The 22,410-nt window shown below is 38.8% G+C and overlaps 2 protein-coding genes across 2 annotated transcripts; one reads left to right on the forward strand and one right to left on the reverse strand.

Moving 5' to 3' along the window:
- Positions 1-233: 233 nt before the first annotated feature.
- Positions 234-11,666, forward strand: ANKLE2 (ankyrin repeat and LEM domain containing 2). Its single transcript, XM_010170797.1, has 12 exons — positions 234-708; positions 1,722-1,913; positions 3,127-3,320; positions 3,846-4,034; positions 4,320-4,442; positions 4,832-4,898; positions 5,544-5,725; positions 7,214-7,320; positions 8,196-8,389; positions 9,352-10,054; positions 10,312-10,443; positions 11,429-11,666. Exons 1-12 carry the CDS (start codon positions 234-236, stop codon positions 11,664-11,666), a joined length of 2,796 nt encoding a protein of 931 aa, XP_010169099.1.
- Positions 11,667-16,073: 4,407 nt separating this feature from the next.
- PGAM5 (PGAM family member 5, mitochondrial serine/threonine protein phosphatase) lies at positions 16,074-20,797 on the reverse strand (the record flags this gene model as incomplete). Its single annotated transcript, XM_010170798.1, has 5 exons — positions 16,074-16,396; positions 18,270-18,403; positions 18,727-18,818; positions 19,923-20,045; positions 20,619-20,797. Coding segments are annotated over 5 exons (679 nt in total), but the record flags the coding sequence as incomplete, so codon positions are not given.
- Between the last annotated feature and the right edge of the window lie 1,613 nt (positions 20,798-22,410).

Here is a 22,410-nt window from a genome sequence, read left to right on the forward strand (position 1 = left end):
AGAGGAAATAAATTCTTTGTGTGAGTCTGATAGCTTAAAAATGTTTTTAATGTGTTGAGTTGAAAAATAATGTCTTCCCTGCAACTGTGATAATCGCTTCAGAATCCAAAAAATTGTTATGAGACTCTTTTCTCCTTGATTTTAATACAGCATTTAAATAGCAGGAAAAAAAATGGATTGCTCTTTGCAGTTTATCTCCTCTCTTTTCTGCCTTTGCTGTAGGTGGAATAACAATGGATACAATATTATCCCGATTGAAGCAGCTCACCCCTGATGAGCTTAGAGAAGAAATTGTAAGAGCAGGACTGAAATGTGGGCCCATTACTTCAACTACTAGGTTTATTTTTGAAAAAAAATTGGCTCAGGCATTGTTGGAGCAGCAAGGAGTGTTGGAGGAAAGAGGATCTGCTCTGTCAGAGGAGGCTGCTGGCAATGTCCCATCTGATAGCAGCCGGGCAGAAGCACAAAAGGCTTTGAAAACGACGTCGAATCACAACCGGCACGGAGGTGTTTCTGAAGAGGCAGACTTTGGGTACTGTGTAGGTCTGAACCCTCCGGAAGAAGATGCTGTGATGCACATGAACTGCTCAGCTCCAGTCTGTGGAGCTGGATGTGTTGATTCACAAATTAGTACTCAGACGGCATCCAGAGATCCTCCGTTATTCTATGGTGTTTGTCCAGTCTATGATGACATATTGGCAAGGAATGGTAAATACTAATTTCCTTTATTTCCAGTGATAAGCATTTTACAATCATGTCTAAATAGACCTTTTTCTATATAGCAGGTGATGCAGACACCTCTGTATTAGTATATTAAGCATTGCTTGCAGTATTTTTATGTTTCTGTAAATAGTATTTATTGGATCTTCTGAGGCATGGAATGTTACAAGATGTCCCAGCTGTTCTGCTGTAATAGTTGAAACACACGAGGATCCTCTACTCAGTGTAACTCAGATGAAGAAAATTATTTCCTGCTACTACTCTCATGCCCATCCTGTGCCTTTAATCCCTCAAGAATAAAGAGTAATCCTACAAATAAACAATCAAAAAAACTATTTATACTGTCATATTTGCCATCTTAATGCCAAATGGTTTCTCGAAGCATTAGTCGTTCTTCACATTTTATTGATGAATACTGCAACAAGGAATTATTAAATTACCTAGTGGCAGGATTACAGTAATGCATAAAGGATCATTTACCCTGAGACAGTAGTAAGTATTCTTTCTCATAAAAAGGGTATTCAGATATCTTAGTTTGAACAAATTTGCATTAATGCAAAAGGAGAGGAAGGAGAAGGATTTGATATCTGAGGTTCTATGTAGAGGTCTTAAAGTTGTGGCAGTGGATCACTTACATAGTTGATCTTTCTAAACAAGAGAACGTGGAAAGTAATGCAGGGTGAATAAGTTCTGAGTTTGCTTTTCAATCTGGATGTGAAATACTTGCTTGTTGAAGCTGGCCCATCTATGAAAGCAGATGTTCAGCTATTGATATGAACAGCCAAACACTGTAGAGGTATCACCTGATGTTAGCTGGAGTATGGAAAATTCTTCTACTTGGTTTCTGAGAGAAAATTTGTAAAAAATTGTGATTCTTACGCTGTGTTTGGTAGAGACACAGTTTGGGACCAGAGCTGGAAGGGTAGTCTGAGAATTTTGTAATCTGTTTCTAGGAACAAGTCTGAGATTATTGAAGTAACTTTGATTGTACTTTGTTGCAGAGAGAATACATGTTTATGAAGACAAAAAGGAAGCTCTCCAGGCTGTTAAGATGATTAAGGGTTCCCGTTTTAAAGCTTTTTCAAACAGAGAGGATGCTGAGAAATTTGCTAAAGGAATCTGTGATTATTTCCCGTCTCCAAGCAAGTCCTCTGGCTGTTTGTCTCCAGTGAAAATGGGATCATTTAACAGAGGTCAGTGAGGGTGTTCATCTGTGTACAGTAGATGCAATAGACAGCCTGTTAATTTTTCGGGAGGGAAGAAGCAACAACCTCATAACTGATAAACTAGTAACAGAAAATATTTCAAAGGATGAAGCATCTTAATAGACTGAACTCCTTTAGAGTGGTGGTGTTTAAGATAAGCTGTAAACAGATGTTAGATCACAGTTCCAGAGCGTATTCACCGTATAAAATTACTGTATTAATAGATATGACAACCAGTATTTAATTACATTTTTTTTCTGCAAAATAAATTAGAAACAGGCAATAAGAATATTTCAATTTTTTTAATTAAAATCTGGTTTTCCTTCTGTATAAAATGATAGTGTCACTGGAGAAGTGATCATTAAAGTTAATTGATGCTTTTCCAAGAAAGGAGCACCAATGTTTATGTACAAAAATAGAAAATGAAGTAGAGTATGTCGGAGTCCTGCCATTTCTCTTGTAAAGAACTACCACAGAAGTAAATTAGAGCCTGAAGAGTCTATGGAAAGACTGCTTTTTGTGTTAAAATGTAAGGTTTGGCCTTCAATGGATGGTTTCTATGGCCTATGTTATGATAAAGTAAACTGGTAATTTTTAAAAGCAATTGTAGTTGTTCTGGTCTGCATGAACTTTACACTAAAAATACTGCAGTTCTTCTAATGCTGAAATGTTGGTAATGGCCTGCATAGACATGTTGCTTAGTAGTCTGTGGTTGTATTTGGTAGGATTTGCTTTTACTCATGGACTTCAGGATTTTCAGTTTTGATAAGATGCTAATAAATTTGCACAGTATGTTGAAACTGTACTTAATTGTTTCAAAAAGAAAATGGTAAATGGTGATCAGCGTTCCCAGTTGCTAGATAAAAGAGACTCAGTAGTCACATAAGTGCAAAAGCAATTTTAATTTAAAAAAAAAAAAATTGTTGAATCTTGCTTTTAAGTTTGGATGGAAGCAGACTGGTAATTATAAAATTTACCAGTCCCTGTTGAAGTTGGAAACAGCTTTACAAGGATTAAGTCATATTCTCCTCCCTCCCTGTTACTAACTACTACTATTTTTAAATGTCTTGTCATTGACCTCCATTTTTTTAGTCCTGTACATTAAAGATGCAAAGTTCATACATATTTTAGATTAAAAGGTATGAAAATAGTGATCAGTGAAAAAAATGCATCTAGAAAAATGTTACTCATGTTTTGATAGATGGCTTATGCTCCCCTGAGACCGAAACTGCCAATAAGGAGAGAGCCAACAGTTACAAAAGCCCACGTACTCAAGATCTTACCGCTAAACTGCGGAAAGCTGTAGAGAAAGGAGATACAGCAACGTTTTCAGAACTTATTTGGAGTAACCCTCGCTATCTGATTGGATCGGGAGATAATCCAACAGTTGTACAGGTAAAAGGAAAAAAACCCAACAAAATTACAATCTTACTTTAACAAATTACTTCTATCAGAGCAGCTTTGTGAAGTTGTTGAAATTTTGTATATAATGTATTACAGCAACCTGAATTTTATATATCTCTACACTCATTTTCCTTCTTTTTTTATACACTGAACTTGCACTCCTTTTATTATGTGATATCTTAATATACCTTCTTTGCTACATTTTTGCCCTGGATTTTGTAAAAGGCTATAGCTGATGGTAAAAATAATGTTGTTAATTGTACGAATAATGTGGGTATAAAGATGTGCAAGTCTTGACAACATCATATAATTTACTGCAGTTCTGAATGTTTACATACTGTTTTGTAAACATCTAATAACATATTAAGAAACAAAAATCTAAATATAAGACTCAGTGTGGGAGCCTCTGTATTTTCACAGTTAAATCAGTTAAGTGTATGGGTGTAAGAAAGCTGTTTAGATTTCAGTCCTAATGTTTGTCAGTCCTAATGTTTGTCTTTTTTTTTTTCCCCCCAGGAAGGGTGCAGGTACAATGTCATGCATGTTGCTGCCAAGGAGAATCAACCTGGTATCTGCCAATTATTACTGGATACTTTGGAAAATCCTGAATTTATGCGGCTTATGTATCCGGATGATGATGATACAATGTTGAAGAATCGCATCCAATATATTGTTGACCTTTACCTTAATACACCAGATAAAATGGTAAGGTTTGAATGTTTGCCAGTTTCTTATTATTACGGAAACAAGAAGGTGTTAAGGATGTGTAAGGGAGAATGAGAGAGAATAGAAGGGGAGAATTCTAGAAAAACAAGCTATTCATTAGTTTTCTGGGTTTTAATAATAATTATTCTACAGTATGGTGGGAAAAGAGCCCTGACAATTAGTCATGACATTTATTTACTTTTCTCAGTCTCAAAATAAAATACATGAGATTGACTTTATCATGTTCCCAAATACATATGAATTTTCCCTTTTTCCCCACTTCAGGGATTTGACACTCCACTGCATTTTGCCTGCAAGTTTGGGCATTTGGACGTTGTTAATGTGCTTACCTCGCACCCAGCTATTGTAAAAAACCCAAGAAACAAATACGATCAAACTCCAGCAGAAGTAAGTGTCTCCATGTCCACAACAAAGCCAAAAATGTTATGCCTAATCAATATTTTTCAAGCTCAGACATTTACTAACTACTGTAGATAGAAGCCTTGTAGTAAGATACTAGTGTGATGATTAGAGTGTAAATCTTTGATAACATTTAAAATATTTTATGTTGATTTTATCTGGGGAAAAGTTCTGGAATTTATGATTCACTGCCTTTTCTTTCCAGTATCCATTTTATGGATGTCTGTATTTTAGTGATTTCTTCTACTATGAATTAAAATGTACTGGATGAGATGGGTAGAGGCCAATAATGTGACTATTCAAAAAGAACACATTGCAGTTGATTTGAGATCGATGTCTCATGCTCTACTAATGAACAACTAAAATTATATTAACAGGTAGTTTGTGAAAGAAGCAAGAATAAATCTGCAGAATTGAAAGAAAAACTAAGAGAGTACTTGAAAGGTCTGTATTCAGAGTTTTACATGCTGTATCAGGGATATGTTTTGGCTCTTTGCTGTGTTCTGTTTGGTTTCTGTAGCATTCTTGTTCATAAATGATGCTGCTGTACAGTGCTGTGAAAACCAAAGAGAAACTCTAAAACTGGGCAGGAACAGAAGACTTTTTGTCTATAAAATTACATGGTCAGAACTCCTACTGTATAGATCACAAGGTTGTCCTCATAGCTCTGTAATGTAAGCACAGCTCTTATTTTATTCAGCATGCCTGTAGCAGAAAGTTTAAAAGATCTTTAAGAGATATTTGTCACGCAGGGGAGTTGTGTAATTTCTTTGACATAGAACTTTTCACTGTTTTGTCACATGTGGGATTAGGCATTTGCAAAAGGAGGTTTTGAAATTTGTTGAAGATCCTTAGGGAAGGGCTTGTACGTATCAATATAGGTATTGATACATGTATTTCTGTATTTGAGAGAGAAGGGAGCCTGTCCTCAGGCAATAAATATTGAAACAGTGAGTTTGAATTACAAGTATTTTTACTAATGACATAAAGCCAGATGGGTAAGTATACGGCTGTATTGATATTGTAGGAAGAAGCAGCAGGCTAGTGTAACATAGACTTCTTAAGAAAGCTTTATATTATTTATTTTAGGTCGATATTATGTACCACTCTTGAGAGCAGAAGACAATTCCTCAGCTCCTGTAATTGGTGCCCCATGGTCACCTGATCAGACAGATGATAACCCCCACAGAAATTTATCTAAATACACTGGCAGCCCCAAAGATCCAGTGTTGTCAATAAGAGCTTTTGCAGGCCCCATGAGCCCCTCAAAGGTAAGTGAGAACTTCATATAACTCTAATGCCTTTTTTTTCCTTTTTTTAGAGTAAAGAACCATTAGAAGATCCACCCAGGGTTCACTGTGTGGTGTAGCTTGCCCCTGTTACAGATTGTGCTTCTGTTTTTCTATGGAAGAGGTGGATCCTTCTCCATAGAGAAGGAGAAGCACAGAAACTTGTAAATATTTTTTAATTGCTGAAAACACAGAAGAGTGGAAGTTCAGTCAAAATAAAGTTGTTCTTTTCTTTTTCCTATTGGAGTCTAGTCAAAGAGCACTCTGACAAATCTTACAGATAATTGCTCTAACTTTCTAATCTGAAACAAAGCCTTTCAGTGTGACTGTGAATTAGTTTTAAAAAATCTTGACTGTAGCTGTATCTCATTTTTAGAAACTGACAGTGGATGTTAGAAGCAGTTTATCACCTCTGCTGTTGAATTAACATTTTTTTCTACATGGAAAAACTGATGACGAAGTAGTAGGTGCTGGGATAGTTTTGGGAAAGTATTGATTGTATAGTAGACAAGTTAAGTCTTTAGTTTTCAGGGGGAATATTTATGTATATTTTTATTTATTTATTTATATGCACACACACCCCAGTTAAATATATTATAAATGTATAGGCATTTCTCTAACTCATCTGTTTAATATGAACATGCTGGAAGTATGACAGCTTTAGAAATTGTGAATAAATACAGTTGAGGACTTCGTGTCATCTAATGCCTGAATTCTTCCAGGATGGAGTTTTTCCAAAATGCTTAGTGCTTTTTCTTCTAAATATGCTTGTTGGTCAATTTTCTGTTTACCTGACAGAAATGCAAATGTATTTTATACTGGGAAAAATTTTACCTAGGGTGTAAACAATACATTACTTTGATTGCTGACAGATACTTCTAATGTCTGAATGTCATTCTTAGTTATTGTTACTGATTTTTGTCATATCATAAAAGTTTGAGATTTTACAAAAACCCATTAATTTATTCCCTTTAGCATTTCAAATTCAGACTTTAAAATATACAGCAAGAATATATTCTAATAATTGTAGCACATCTGTAGAATTGAATGCATATAAAAATATCACCTTTGCATCCTAGAAACCAGTGTCCAAGAGAGCATTTGTCATAAAATAAAATTATAATGACATGGCAAAATAAGACATACCTGTTTGGTGCTGCACACAAGTTAAATCAGGCAGACTTAGTATCTATACAGTTTGCTTTAAGGTGGTTATACATTATAGTCCTTACTCTTTTAGTAAGCAGTTATGAGATCAAAGTAACCAGTAATACTGGGAGGATTAACTGGAGAACTAATATGAAATTCTTCCTAGCTAGAGTTGAGCAGTGCTTGTGACAGAACTTGAGCTGTTACATGCAGACACCAAACAGCTAACTGTCTTCTAGACCTATAGGTAGACGTTTAGCCAGCAGTGAGTCAGCTTCATATTGTGAGGGGTAGGTTTGTAATTATTTCTGTTTTTTAAAGGCCGAAGAATTTCGCAGGCTTTGGAAGACTCCACCTCGAGAGAGAGCTGGCTTCTTTCACAATGTCAGGAAATCTGATCTGGAGAGAGGTGTTGAAAGAGTTGGAAGGTATCTAAAAGAGTATCAGTATAAAAAAATAGCAATAGACAGAGCAATTAAAAGCAAAAAACTTGTACTGAGAGTACAGGTACTACTTACTGAATAATATTTTAGGGCACGAATTAACTGGCAGAAAGTATGAAGTAGTGTAGTTGGATTTCTACTGTATTTTTGTGTATACAAAATAGCTGAAACTGTAAGATATAGCTTTGGAAATAAAGACATTTTAACTGTTATTGATGGTATGTATAGAATGCTTTTCTCAAACATTTACTTGCCTAAGTTGTCAGGAGATCTAAAATTCTTCGTAGCCTACTTTTTTATGTGAAATTGAGGGATTGTCAAATAAGATAGCAGAATGAAAAGATCCTTATACAAATGTGCTGCTTTATAAAAGCTGTGTGTTGTGGTGTGTGTCCTTGCTGCTAAAATACCTTGCATCAGCAATATATGGAAAAATCATACTTTGTTAAAAGCTGGTTAGATTGCTTTCTTTAAAACAACGCCTCGCTTCCTCTGACCTTCTCCCATGCCCAAATACAAAAAGCTATCGAAGGGAGCATCTTTCAAATCATGCTTGCATCAGTGGGGATTCATTTCTATCTGGTGCCTAGATACAGTCAGCTTAAAAATAGCAATATTTATGGTGCCAACTGTAAGAATAGTAGATTAAATTTGAAAAGTATTATAGAGAAAATCAGATCATACTATATTTGCTGAGGATGTGCATATCGCTTTTGCAGACGGTTGATTGTTGTGGAATTGTGTTGCCTAGTTGCACATTTTTACTCCTATTAATAGCTGATAAAATGTGTTCAGAAAAGTTATTGTAAAACTAATCTTTATGTCTTCACAAATGATTCGTTTTATTTTATTTATTGCAGGGAGTTAGCTCATGAACTGGGGTTCCCGTGGGTTGAATACTGGGAATTTCTGGGCTGTTTTGTTGATCTGTCTTCCCAGGAGGGGCTGCGAAAATTAGAAGAGTACCTGAGTCATCGGGAAATGAGCGAAAAGGCTCAGCAAGGAACAGGGGAAAATGAAACCTGCAATAGATACAAAACCCCACATCCTTCTGGTAAGAAAAGGGCAAATGGTACAAACAACAGGTTGTACCTAGGGAGAAGAGGAAGAGAAAAAGCCTGGTGCCCAGGGGAAGTGGTACTCACCTGTTGTGGTTGCTATTATTAATCTGTTATCCAAAAAGTCTGATTATAGTATTGAACAAGTAGCTAACAACACTGTGAATGTAGGAGATGAACAGACCTCATTAGAGGTTCTTTATCTTCCATGTGAAGTACTTCATTTGATTGTAGCCCCCAGATGAAACTCCTGTAAGAAAACCTGTATCTACAGAATGTTTTTGCTCAGAGCATTTGGGAATTGATCTTGAAGTATAGAATTTTGTAATCCACAGATACAGAATAAATAACTTTTTAAAATAAAAGAATAATTTTCTACAGTTGAGGGTGAAAGTACACATTGAACTAAACCCAGGAAAGCTTTGATACCTTCTTAGACCACTGCTTGCCATGTGTTTGTGGCAGGCACACACTCCTTCCAAATCTTTGTTCTCCTTCCCCCTTCTTTCTTGTGCGGTTATCGATCTGAAGGGGCTCTGGTACTGCAATAAACCTGGGCTGAAAAGACCCTGAAGGACGATCATTGAACCAGTCATAAGCCTTTGGCAGGGATGAAAACTTAAGCTAGTCCGTATTAGTAACATTTTCCTCCCATATTCTGCTTTATCCTGATTTCATCCTTGGTTGCTGGTTAATGATTGAAATGAGGAGGGCAGGAAGTAAGAGTTCCCAAATGACTAGGATATAAAAGGTTATTTGCAAAAAGATACAACCATAATGTTGTCATTTTGCATTTGTAGCTTCAGTTAGGTTTGTTTATGCTGTTGCATAAATAAAACCAGAGAGGGTTTCAATAAATGGAGTGAGGTATAAAAATTGTGTATTTGTTCCTAGCTTCTTTGATTGGTGTTCTGCTTAAAGTCTTTTTATGTGTTGCTCTTATTAAAATTGTTTACAGGCAAGAGCAAAAAATGCTCCAATTCTATTTCTGTTGGAGCATTTTTGGATGAGGATGATGATGACATGAGCTTAGAAGAAATTAAAAACAGACAAAATGCAGCACGGAATGTCAGCCAACCCCTTGTGTCCAAAGAACCTAGCATTGATGCTATTGGAATCGCCCAGCGTGATATCCTGTCCATGGAGCACACAGGAAACATTATAGAAACATCAGGTCACCCCAGGCACTGCGAAAAGGCGGTTTCTTCCAGCAAAAATGGCTTTTGTAATCCTGTGTCCGGTGGCAGAAAGCATTTGCATGATGGAGAAGAACGCCTTGTATCGCCTGTTTCCAATTTAATGTCAGAATTTGAAAGTCTGTCATTCCAAGAACGAGAGGTTGCAGGAGAATCGAATAAAATCACTGAAAAAACTGAGAATGAAAGAATTCTGGCTGAAGGAACAAGTCAGGTGAGAATATCCAAGGACCATCTGGATAAGACGTGCTATGCAGTTTCACTGGCAAGTTCTTCTGAGCCAGGTGTTCCAAGTAAACCTGGAGAGGCCAAATTAAGGACAGAACACGGAATACCATCGGAAAAGGAGAGACTGTCCATGGAATCCAGAATTCAGAGTGAGGCACAACGTCAAGAACTTGCTTCGCAGAAATTTATTTTGAAGGCTTCACCCACAAATGACAACCTAAAATTATTCCTGCTTGGGTAAGAATTGTCTTTTTTAACGCTTATTTATCCTTTGGTTTGTATGCAAAATGAGGATGCTTTTTATAATATCACTGGTAGCAAGGTTGAGATTATGTGATGCTAAGCGACACTAGTTGTAGTCAGCCTTGAATGATCATCTTGAAGAGCTTTGAAGCAATTTGCTTATATCAAAAATAAATGTCTTGGAATTGGGATGTTTTATTGCCTGAACAAATACATAGTTCTGTCTTAATCTAGTTCTGTTTATATTCTAGAGAGCAGCCCTCGAAGCTGGATAGTGATGTTTTAGCAGCTATAGAAGCAGCAGAGATTGACCCACAGAAGTACCCGTTAATTTACAAGTGGAAACATGCGGTGCAGTCGTACTCGTCGTCTGACAGGCAAAGGTATTTCTGCAAATTCAATCAAATGAGTTGAAATACATTTTTTTAGCAGGTCAGCTGCAGAACAGCTTGAATAGCTAGAATTTCAGGCCTTGTTGCTCACAAAAACCTTGTTTTAAGTATTCAACTGTATTAACTATTAGTGTGTTTGTGGAATTAATCACCAAGCCTTTTTGTCTGATGTCCATTAATAAGGAAGGTTTGCTGATGCTGCAGTCAAGCTCCTTGCATTACACTGCAGTTCCACATAATTTCAGCATATCTAAACAGACAAATCAGAGAGAAAATGAACGTCTCACGAGCGTGTTTTCCAGTTGCCAAACGTCTCTGCTGGTTTATTCCTTGGTACTTGGATCTTTCATTGGTCGTAATGGAAGTTGTGATGTCAGTTGGCAGTTCATCCCTGATGTGGATGCAGTGCTGTATGTCACATTGCTTTGAGGTACTTAAGTTGTGCAGAGCGATGTTAAAGTGAATTTAGTATCTTCAGGCATCTTTTTATTACTGAAGTGAGTTGTTAGTGTGAACAATGGTGTGTGTTAAGTTTTTAGAGAGAATGCCGTGTTTTGCTGCACAAATAATGGAAGCAGATTGCATTTGGTGTGCCATTTACGTGTTTTATTTTGAATGTTCTTGCTTTTGAAGACCCAAAGTGACTGTTTTCAAAGTGGCTTCTTTTGTTTATTAACATGAAGATTTATTTCCGTTGTGACAGACGAGGGTCAGAATGCTGAAGAGTCCCTTGCCAGGTGCTTCACAAGCACCTGTTTCCTAATGGCCATTTTGGAGCAAATGACATCCTACAGATGAGGCAACAGGTCTACATACACTGTATTGTGCTGTGGCTGTTTCTGCTCAGATCTGTCTCTTACCAGCTACGATTTTTCTCTGCTGGTGCATTATTTATAGGATCTGCCAGTGCTACTCAGTCAAGTCCTGCTCTCCTTACTGCAGCTGTCTTAACAAAATGACTTTTTGTTTCTTTCAGTTGGCCAAGTCCAGCACTGAAGGCAAAATTCAGGTCGCAAACCACCGCTGCTGGCCTTCCAAATGCTTCAGTGTATTCTAATTCAGGAAGAAACAGTCCCATACCAGGAAGTCCAGGAAAATACAGCACTGCTGCCCAGTTCTCTCCAGACCCAGGGAGTCCTGGGCGCTACGGTCCAGCTTGTGTCAACCATGCTCTGTTAAAACTGCGTTATTTTTCAGAGCCTCCTGCCCACTAAAATATGATTCATCTTCCTGGGACTTTGATTCTATTTTCATTGTTAGAGTGGAGGAAAAAAACTATGATGTTACTGAAGTGACACGAGGTTTGTACTTGGCTATTTATTTTTCCTCAATTGAGGACAACTGTATGTTAAAAATTGAATAGATGTCTTTATGCCATATACGGGATAGATGACTGGTGATATGCAAGATGTTAGTGACAGTTGGTGCAGTTGTCCAGTAGCTGTGAATTAGCCCTTGTTGCCAGTAAAACGGTGAGCTCAACCTTTACTTAGAAATGGTGGTATTTTACTGTCACCAGTTGTCATTACTGTAATGAACCCGTTAGCCCTCAACTGCATTTCTTTTGCTTGGATAGTCTGGAAGCACATCCTCGGTAAACAGAAATCTTACGAGAAGAAATTGAGGGCGAGAAGTAAAATGTTCTTCCACTTGCAAGGGAAAAAAGCCTAAAACAAAGCCTGGGTAGCGACAGCTTTCCAGTTCTGAGTAAGAATGTGAAACCCTGTGTGTAAACAGAAAGTGTTTGTAGCCGGCAGGTTGGTCTAGACAGTTGAATACACACACACACACTTCTCTATAGGTGTGTAGTACACACGTATTTACACAGAACACCTTGAGTCTTTGCTTGTTCTGAGGCTGTTAAAAACACCGTGATATACCGAGTGTTTTAGTAAAGGAGCACTATAGAAATTACTGGTATTCCTTTAAATTTTAGTTTGAAGATTAAGGGGGGGAAAAAAATTAGCTGCCTTTTTTTTTTTTTCCCCACAGAAGCTTTTGACATTAGCAGATTTTAACAGTTCTTACACAAAAGCACATCAGCAATAACTTCAGGAAATCTACCAGCAAGATACCTTAATGGTTTAGTTCGTATATTAGAGTGGTAACCAGTGAGCCATGATGTGGCTCCTAAATTCCCAACTGTAAAGAGAGAGGAATAAGGACTAAAAATATTTTTATTGAAATCTAAGCTTTTACTATGTCTCTAGTCTTGATGGGTAATGAGTTTTTGTTACGGCAGTCAATTTTATTCTTTAGCTTTCTGTAAGAATGACTTGTTGCGACAGTACGATGCTGAGATTGAAGAATGCTTTTCAAAACCCGAGACAGTTTTTCCATATCAAGCTGAATGGTTGAGATGTTGCCTGAAAGGCGGCGTCCAGGGAGAGGTCACTAGTTAAAAAAAAAAAACAAAAAAAAAAAAGAAGAAAAACCTCTCTGTCATTACAACAGAAATCTGGTCAAAAAATTAAAATCTGCCAGGGTCGCGCTGGTCAAAAGGGATGTGTTTGGATTCACTGTGTTTGGATTCACTGGTGCCACACAGTAAGTGACAAAGCCTGGAACCTCCGTGGCCTCTGTGAGTGAAGCCGGTGCTGCAGAACGCTGGTCACAGGCAGCACGGGGCAGTCACGAGAGGTGGGTCCCTTCAGCACCTGGGGGTCTGGCCAGGACAGGGGCTGGATGGAGGAAGCCGGCGCCAGGTTTGGTGGCTGCTGCACACTGCAGAGCAGCTGTTCCATACACGAGCTGTACACCCTTCCACAGTGTCATGACTGGGTACAAACCTAAAACCCTGCACTTACTTAATGCTTTTGCAAGCTTAATAGTGCCTTTTGTAACCTTTTTTTTTTTTTTTTTTAAATTAAATTTGTTCTTTTAGAAGTCTTAAAGTGGCATCCACTTACTATGGGCACATAGAATACAGTTTTTCTTCTGGGCTTTCTGAACAGAAAGTATTTTAATGTCACTCTTTCTAAGTTTAATTATTTGGTGCGATAGCTCTCTGCTGGGGGGGGGAGCATTCCTCTTTTAGAAATTATTAAAAAAGCTTATTTAGCTCTTCCTTTATAATTAAGCCTATTTCCAGTGAGCTGGGTAGCAGAAAGAGCTGCTTTACACAAATGACTTTCATTCAGTGATAGTCCAGCGGGGGTACCAGATAGTCCAGACACTCTGGTACCAAGTACAGTAACTGACTTTTGGGTAAGGTATTTGTCAGTCTGGTTCTCCAAACAACTTTTTTTTTAGGTCTCAAATTCCTACAGTTTTACTTTAAAGGGTTTGGGGGTTTTGGGTTTATTTGTTGTTTTTTTTCATTTAGTTTCATAATTTAATGTAAATCGTGTCTTTGTCATTCTATACCAATTATTCAGATGATGAGTAATTGCCTAATTCCCTGTTAAAGCCAAATTCACGTGGTAAGTTGCTGTTCTCCACCCTGGTCCTTGAGCTGTCACACAGTGATGAGTTTGTTACAGAGCCAGGAGACTGACACTAGTGCTCTTGTACTTTTTGTCTTTTTTTACCTTTATTATGCTTCGGGGATTTTTTTAATATTTAAATGTATATTACTGGTATGTACATGTAGACAGACACACCCCTGCACCTCCACCCCACCCACTGCCCCCAAACCCTTGCCTTTCACTTTGTAATTTTGGTTTGGTTCAGTCATGAGAATTTTTTTTTTAACTGTGCTGTATAATGTGCATTAGTCCACTTGTCCTGCATCTTCAGAGGTCACTTTTCTAACAATATATTTACTTCAGCTATTAAAAAAAAAAGTAGCAATTGATGTAGCAATTTGATCATTCATGATTGTGAAGAAAGCTCTTCAACACTGCGCCTGTGGAGACACTCTTTAAGTTAGATTAATATTACTTGAATCATGTTCTCTTGGCTAAAAGTTCACTTTTAAAGGTGCAAAGATTAGTTGTGTTTTGTTTTGATTTTTTATTAGCCAAAATACAGTTACCCCTCTTTCTATTAAAAAATAAATAAGTAGCTGAAAGTGTCACACTGTGTTTAGTTTATGGGGCACAGTGGCCAGTAGCTGGGCTGATACCGTGACATGGTCTGCACTCCTTTGGCCAGACCTTAGTACCACAACTCCCCTGGTTTTTGTGTGTGCACAAAGAAACCACAAACACACTCATCCACCCAGAAACGTCACTGTGCAGCACCTCAGCTGTACCAATAACACAGACCAGTTATTTTATTCAAAACTTTTTAAAAGTTAATAGACAAAACCTGATAAATTATTCTCATTGCATCAATGAGAGATAAATCATGATAGTTTCCTCGTGCCCCCACAATTTGCACTACACAACAATCAATTTTGTTCCCTCCTGGCCCTGGTGCCCTCGGGATCATCCTCATGTAGCAGTCCTGTACCAAACAAACCATTCAACCTTGTTTCTCTCGGCTGTGCGCCCTGATTATGCTTCATAGAGCTCTGACAGGAGTGAGTTCAAGTCTCATCAACATTCTTGGTGACAAAAGAACATGTCAAACAAGTGTGTTATGGTTGCTATCCTGTAGTACGGGCTCTGTCACTGAGGCAGATGATGCACAGGGTGAACTATTTCAACATTTCAGGTAAGTAAGTGAGCTAAGTTAGGTGCCTACAAACCAGCCTCAAGATTAAATGTTTCTGAGCTCTCCCATCCAACATGAATCTTGGGTCTCAGCCACCCACAGTTTTCCCAGAACGAGTCCAGCTGTGTCAGAGCTGTAGGGAGGAACCATTGAAAACATTCTGCCCCAGTCTGCACACTTGCCCGCGAGTCACCCCACAAGGACTGTTCCACCATTCAGGCAACAGTTTGCGCCCAGTACTGCAGAACCTCCAAAGTACCACTACCGTGACCTCGGTGTGTTAGTCTGCTCTGAAAGAAAGGTACTGACATACACAAATCAATGAGAGAGAGCAGAAACAAAAGATTCTACTCAAGAATGTAACGGTAACAGGAAGCACTTGCAGAAGATTGCTGCTTTCCTTTCCTTCCATCTTATGGCTACAAACTCATCCCTTCATCCTTCTACAGACCAAGTTTAGTTAAAGGCTTTACAAGACTGAAAAATACTGTTCAGAACAGCTTAAAGTACTTCCTGAACATGGAGGAGCACTCAGTATAAGCAGCTGTTAATCCAGCAAGTGGTTTTTTTACCCTCTTTGCTTTCTGCTTACAACCTCTAGGCACAGTTTACATGAGCTTTTGAGGGGGCAGAAGGGACCAATGACAAAACATAAACATACATCCTTATAAAAACTGAACCCTTATCCCTTTGTCCTTTCAGCAGCAGAGTACCCTGTTTGCCACTCCTGCAGGAGCTGAAACAAGATGGCTCATCTTCAGTTTTAGCTGCAGTGTGGTACAAGGGTTTTCCTTCCAGGTCCCACACCAATTGCTTTCCTGCACAAGAAAAGCATCCACAGGAATAAGCTTTGGTTACAGACATTCACAGGGCAAGGGGTGCAGGGGGAGAAAGTCAGTGCCCTTGCAACTGCTGAGCACACAGACATTCAATCTCTTTGTATTCCACAGCTCAGCTTTGAGGTTTGGGGAATACTTCAGGACTGGACAGCTTCAGGCTTACAAACATTTCTTCTTTTCTGGACTGAAAGGCAGATATGAATATGTATGAGGGAGGCAAGAGGCTAAAGGACATTTTGAAGACAGCATCACACCCCAATAAAACAGATAAAAAAACCCCTAGTGGTACTGTAGCTGAATGCACTAGTGCAAAGAGACTAGAGGCAGCTCCGGGGCAGCCAGCAGTTTCGCTCACTCAGGTGCGTGTGATTTTATCTGGAGGCATGAAACCTGTGTCCCCCAGTGTTCGAAGCGCCACTCTCCCATTCGGACGTATCACCAAGTGAGTTATACTGCCATTGTTAAGAGACATTCGCAGCCAGCCTTCTGGGGGGAACTGCAATGCTCTATTAAAGAAAGAAAGAAAGAGAAAAAATATTATCCCTTCATAAACAGTGATATTAACACGCTGCTTAGAACATCACCCTCTGTTCCAGATAAGGGGAAAAAAGAAAATGGTTAGTCATTCTGCAGCTTGCATACAACTGCTCCCACAGTCAGCCTTGGAAAAATATGTTTCTTGTGCAATTGGTAGGAAAATGCAGCGTTGCTGACTGGACCAGTGCCAACAATGCACTTGCATAAGCAGAGTCCAGCAGACGGGTATGATTATCGTAGCCAGGATTAATTCAAATCAACAGATGGTAGAAGCTCTGACATAGGTTGCTGGGAGCAAAGAGGACGACAGAGGTGCGAGTTGGTCACTGAGCCAAGTGCAGTACCACAAAGCCCTGCGCCGTTCAGGACAGGTGGAGAAGAAGATGGCTGATTGTCCCCATGGGCCTCCTCTGCAGACCAGAGGTGTAGGTGGCAAACACACTTCAGTGAACTATTTGAGCCTTACCAACACGGGCAGGTGTGTAACAACAGCAGAGGAGAGGCAGTGAGACAGGATTCATTCTACTTGCCCGCAAGTGCCTAGGGAAGAAATTCCCAGGAACTGCTTTCCATCAGCTAGCCTGTTACCCAGAAGCAGCAAGAAAAACTACCTGGTGCTTTTTGTAGAAACACATTATCAGGGCTCATCGCCAGCTGTTCTAGAACTCCTCACTGAATAGCCTCAGGAGTTCAATGAATTATAGTAAACAGATGGAAAAAATACAAAGTCATCTCAAACATCTACTCTCTCAGATACTGAGGAATAATCTGGTTTTGGCTCTTACGACAGTCTTTTAGAAAGGCTAAGAATCTAAGTAACAGCTACAGCCAACCTAGATTCAAAGGGAATGCACCAAGGATTGTTTTCAGTTGTGGTATCAGATAGCTTGGCATGCAAGGCACAGAAGAGAAGTTAAAAAGAAGAGGGAAGAAACAGTAAAGAGAAAAAGTGCACAGCTATTTCAGAAAAAGCCCAGGTAGCAGCAAGATGATCTCTTTTGGCACAGGAAAGAATATTTTGTTTACCCGATCAATAATTTTAAGTGCAGCAATTCTGAAGAGCTCTAAAAGCAGTCCACACAGCAGACAGGCTAGCATTTAACTAGCTCAGCTAAATAAAGCTAACTGAAATTGTTGTAGGTATCGATCAGATTAAAGTTTAATCACATCTGTCCTGCTCAAGACAAATTGTCTTACAGACAGTGCTTTGTTGATAGAGAAGAGGAATAAAACAGACTCAGCTGACAGGATACAGAGACAAGCAAAGAACTGTTTTCTCCTTCAAGAACAACCTTGATGTTAACAGAAAGATCCACTCTCCCCTCTAATCCAATACTGGATGTTACTACAAAAACACACTAATACAACCTGAACATAATACAAAAATTTCTATTAGTAAAGACTTCCCCAAACTAAATCAATCTTTCATTTTGTAAGAACAAATTCACGTCATCCCAAAAGATGCATCCAGTCAGATGCTCTATTTATTGTTTTTTCCAGCAGTCCACATGGGCACTGTCCTCAGGTTTACGGCAAGCAGAAGCACAGGGTATTAAAGAGCTTGTTCAGATGTACAAAAAGGTTTTGAGTCTCACTGATTCAGCCATTTGCACTTTAGCATTAGAATGGTAACATTCTAATTTTCAAATCTGTCCTCTACCTGCAAATTAATCCTGTGATGTAGTAGCAGATGCTGCTGCTCACAATGCAGGCACTGATCCCCAACCACTTCAAATAAGCCAAAGCAACACGTCTCCCAGCTCAGCAGTGCTCCACCAACACTATTTCAGGAAAACTATGGCCTTTGAAAGAACACAGATGAGCACGCGATCCAGCACGTACCTGCACACAATGTAGCGGATCACGTTGGCGTGGCAGACAAAGATCTCGTAGCTGTCGTCTTCCTGCTTTGCATCAGCTCTATGAATGAAGTTTCGAAAAGCAGCCTCGATTCGAGCTCCATCTTCGTAATACTGCTAATGGCACAGAGTTCACAGTTAAACACAGCTCAGAGCAGCACGTGCCACTGTCTGCGTTTGCAGATGGGTTGTGTCTTCTAAAGAGTTCTTCTTTGGAGGGATGCACACTTGAGGCCAAACGAATATTTAAAGATTGTAAGTTAACTGTTCTGTACACTTCTTGGGGAGGAGAAAAGTATGCAATTATCTAAGGTCTGTGATGAAAAGCATCAGCTCAGACACTGCCACTTATCACTACAGTCAATATACAATATACTAAAAATAAAAAAACCCCAAAACAAATACAGAAAAAAACCCAAAAACTTTAAGTAAAAAGTTACCACAGCTTCTGGTTTCCAGTGAGAGACTGGAGGGTCTGGTTCTATAGGTGCTCCCTCTCTCAGCAGATCAGTACTAATTTTTTTGACGCCTGAAATATTAAATACACATTCGGAAAAGAGTTGTTACTTCACATGCCACTGTGAACAGGCCCACAACTCTACAATCAAGACATTGTTCAGGTTCTTTCTTCAAGGAAGTTTTCCTCTCCATCCCAAAGACCATTTTAGTCTACACGCTTCCCATCAGGGTGCATGAATCTCTGCAGCACAACTGTTTTATCATCAGCAAGACGCAGTTTATTCTGAGAACAGCCAGATCAGCTTGGCACAGCAAGTTCAGACCTCTCAGTCTGTTGTGCTTTGAAGAAATGCATTTGAGAGGATGTTAATCTAAAGGTGTGTATCAGTTAATGCTTACTGCTAACTAATGCTAATTAATGTCAGTGCTATGCTTTTGATATTTAATATTAATATTTCAATCTATTACTCTCAGGAAGGACAAGTGGCTTAGGTGGGATTTTTTGTTTTGGAGTTTGGGGGGCAAGTTTGGATTTTTTTGGTTTATTGGTTTTGGGGTTTTTTTGAAGCAGCACATTTCAGAAACACAGAATGGTTAAGAGAACTGACTTGCAGCTAGTCATAAACAGGGGAAAAAAAAACCCCAAAACAACAAAATCCCATGACAACCCAAAAGCCCATACAAACAAAGCAGCCATGCACCCACATTAAAATATCCTCACAGCTTTGTGAGTGTGTCACATCTTCCCCTGCACACAGGGCAGCAGAGCACACAAGGGCCTGTTAACTAACCCAGCAAGGATCACTACAAGAACTGGATCCTCTTCTCTCCTGTGCTATTGCCCCCTGAGACTGAGGACTGAGCCAATCCTGCGACAACCTGTGACAATCTTTGCTTTACAAAACGCGTAAGTGGAGAGCAACCAGCAGAGTTCTACACAACAGTACATACAGGTAGCAGCTTGTCACTCAGAGGGGCAGACCCCTCTTGTATTTTTAAGGATGAACTGTAAACAAGCAGAATTAGGGTTGCTAGTTTCCTTATAAATACAGACATATTCACACAGGGCTGGAAGTTGGCTAATGACATTTCAACCTTAACTCAAGATCAAGAATTCTACTGGAAGCAGTCTTAAGGATCAGAAGACAATGAAATATTAAGGGAAGTCACTTATCTGGGAGATGTTTGCTTATAATTTCAGTTGTTTCAGTTGCTCTAGTCATGGAGGAGTAGATAATCTGATCAAATTTCAATCCCAAACTTGCCAGTCTCTGTCCAGTCAGTTCAGCCTGCTCTCGACCTTAAAAAACATATGAATTATATAAATTGGTGACACTCACATAAATGCCTCACACAAACTACCAAACAAGTTGTTCAGTAGACATAAAAGGTCTCCATTAATGTCAGTTTTTTTCCTTTCAAAAAGTAACTGGAAAACATTTTTACCAGAATCCCCATTTCCTCAGATCAAGCTAACAGAAACACAAGCCAACTTTTAAGATAAATCTATCTCAAAGTTAATAATAAAGCTAGGTTTAAAAGCCTTAGCCCTGGGGAATTGGGTCAGCTAGCAGGAAAATCTGCTCAAGTAACCTTAAGATAATTGGAAATTTCCTTTGTCAAGTTTCTTTACAACTGAATATGTTTAGAACTCTGTAAAGCTTGTTTTAATATTTGGATTTAGAGGATCAAAAATGGAAAACACAAACTTATTCATGACGTCCTTCTGCCACAAAGGATCCAGAAAGTGGATTAAGGTTTGGCAGCGAGACCCAGAACAGAGCTGAGTTACTGATCTGGAGTCAGCAGGACAGCAGCACGTGAAAAACAATCTTCTCAAAATGCAAAGTATGATGCTTCTAGTAATACTCACCAAGTGGGGTCAGAGTTCTGTCTTTATCAGCCCGGCCATCCAAATTATACTGCGAGTGACGGATGAGGAAAATGTGCCTGGTGGCTTTTGCTTTGCAGTGGTCCAAGCGTGAGCCAAGTTCTTCTTCCCCAGTTTCTTCATTTTTCTTTTTGAGGTTGATACGAGCCAGTGGTTCACGTCTAAGCAAACACATTTAAAACGAGATTAAAAGCCAGAGGAATTTTTACAGAGGGGTAGTCTTGCCTTATTTCTAGATACAGCCTAAAATCGACTATTTAGCCATTTATATCACAAAAATGATTCAAACTATTGTGTGAGAGCTGTAAATGAAAGCCAGTATAAAAAAAAAAAAGTTAATGCCATAGGTTAAAAGGTGTAACTGACACAGATAAATCTGCTATTTAGTGACAGCAACCTCTCAGTTAATTAATGGAAAAAAAAGCAACAAACACCAACAGAAAAAGTTACATCCTAATGCAAACAGATGGTATACACTAAAACATACAAAAGCTACAGGCTGTCTGGACAAGATTATAAACACTAGCAGAGATTTTACATTTTAATTCCTGTTGATTCAATAGTTGTTCTTGGGATTGTCACTGATTTTCAGCCACGGGTATAATGGTAGAGTTCTTGACAAGAAAAAATAACTATGAATACCCAGGAAAAGAGAAAGATAAAGGAGAGATAATGTTCCGTATCTAAAAGGCCCTGTGATAACACCTATAAAATTATCAGTAACATTTATGTCAAATTACTAACTCCCTCCCCAACAACATCCTAGAAAGATTCCAACTCTCTGCAGTGCACGCTGAGAATCGTTTTGTGCTTTCAACTAGGTCACTTCAGGTCTTGCCCGTAATACTTTTTGATTTTTCAGCTTGGAGCATTTATTTATCCGTTCATCTTTTTCACTGCTCTCTCCCCTCATGCCACTTGAGTCTTTCTTCCATTTGGTTGCACCACACACTGGTCTCCCTTTCTGCACACTGTGACCTACCCTCCTGCACATCACCCAGCCAGCTGATCCGGTTCCTCAAGAGGACACCAGGCACAGAGGACCTTCCCCTCCCTCCCCCAGTATCACAGATCAGTGCCACAGATTTCCCACTGCCAGCACCAACACTGCACTGTCATCACCAATCCTGCCCAAACTTCCAGGGATCAGTCCTCTGGTCCTCTCTCTGCACTGAATCTCCAGCCCATTAATACAAATCCTTTGGCTGTGTCTCTCCACCTCAGAGCGTAAATTCTTTCCCTTGACCTCATACCTAAAGAAGAGTTAATTTATTTAACTAATACCAGATCTCACTTCTTCCATTATTATAATTAAACTTCCTTGTTTATTTGTTTATAGATTTTTAATCAAGAATATAATTTTTATTCCACTTGAGACAAAATAATTTAGAAAATTGCTGCTTATTACACCTATTTCTACAGTTCACAGCAAATTTGGCTTTAAAAAGACTGCAGCCATTTTGCTTTAAGTAAAGATATGATTTCTATTAAACAATGAGGCTTAAGGCATTCCTTAAGCTGTTAGCAAAGTTCAGCAAGGCATTAAAAATGAAACAACAGTCCAAAACCAAGAAGTTCCATTGCTATTTCAGAGGATACTTCTTTTGATTCAGTAGAAACTATATTGCTGGAAAGATACATAGAAAAAAAAAAGTCTGAAAACTTCAAGCACGTTTGTTCTTGATACTTTAGTACAGATACTTTAACAAGTCATGAGAAGATAACAAAGCTTAACAATTTTTTTAGCATAAACTAGTTTTAGAAAGTTTATGAG

Source organism: Antrostomus carolinensis, unplaced genomic scaffold (genome assembly GCF_000700745.2).
Source record: "Antrostomus carolinensis isolate BGI_N321 unplaced genomic scaffold, ASM70074v2 scaffold14806, whole genome shotgun sequence".
Taxonomy (NCBI): domain Eukaryota; kingdom Metazoa; phylum Chordata; class Aves; order Caprimulgiformes; family Caprimulgidae; genus Antrostomus; species Antrostomus carolinensis.

Coding starts and splice junctions, on each gene's coding strand:
- ANKLE2 (XM_010170797.1), top strand. CDS start 234: ATGGATACAATATTATCCCGATTGAAGCAGCTCACCCCTGATGAGCTT. Junction 1,914..3,126: donor AATGGGATCATTTAACAGAG/GTCAGTGAGGGT, acceptor ATGTTTTGATAG/ATGGCTTATGCTCCCCTGAG. Junction 5,726..7,213: donor GCCCCATGAGCCCCTCAAAG/GTAAGTGAGAAC, acceptor TGTTTTTTAAAG/GCCGAAGAATTTCGCAGGCT.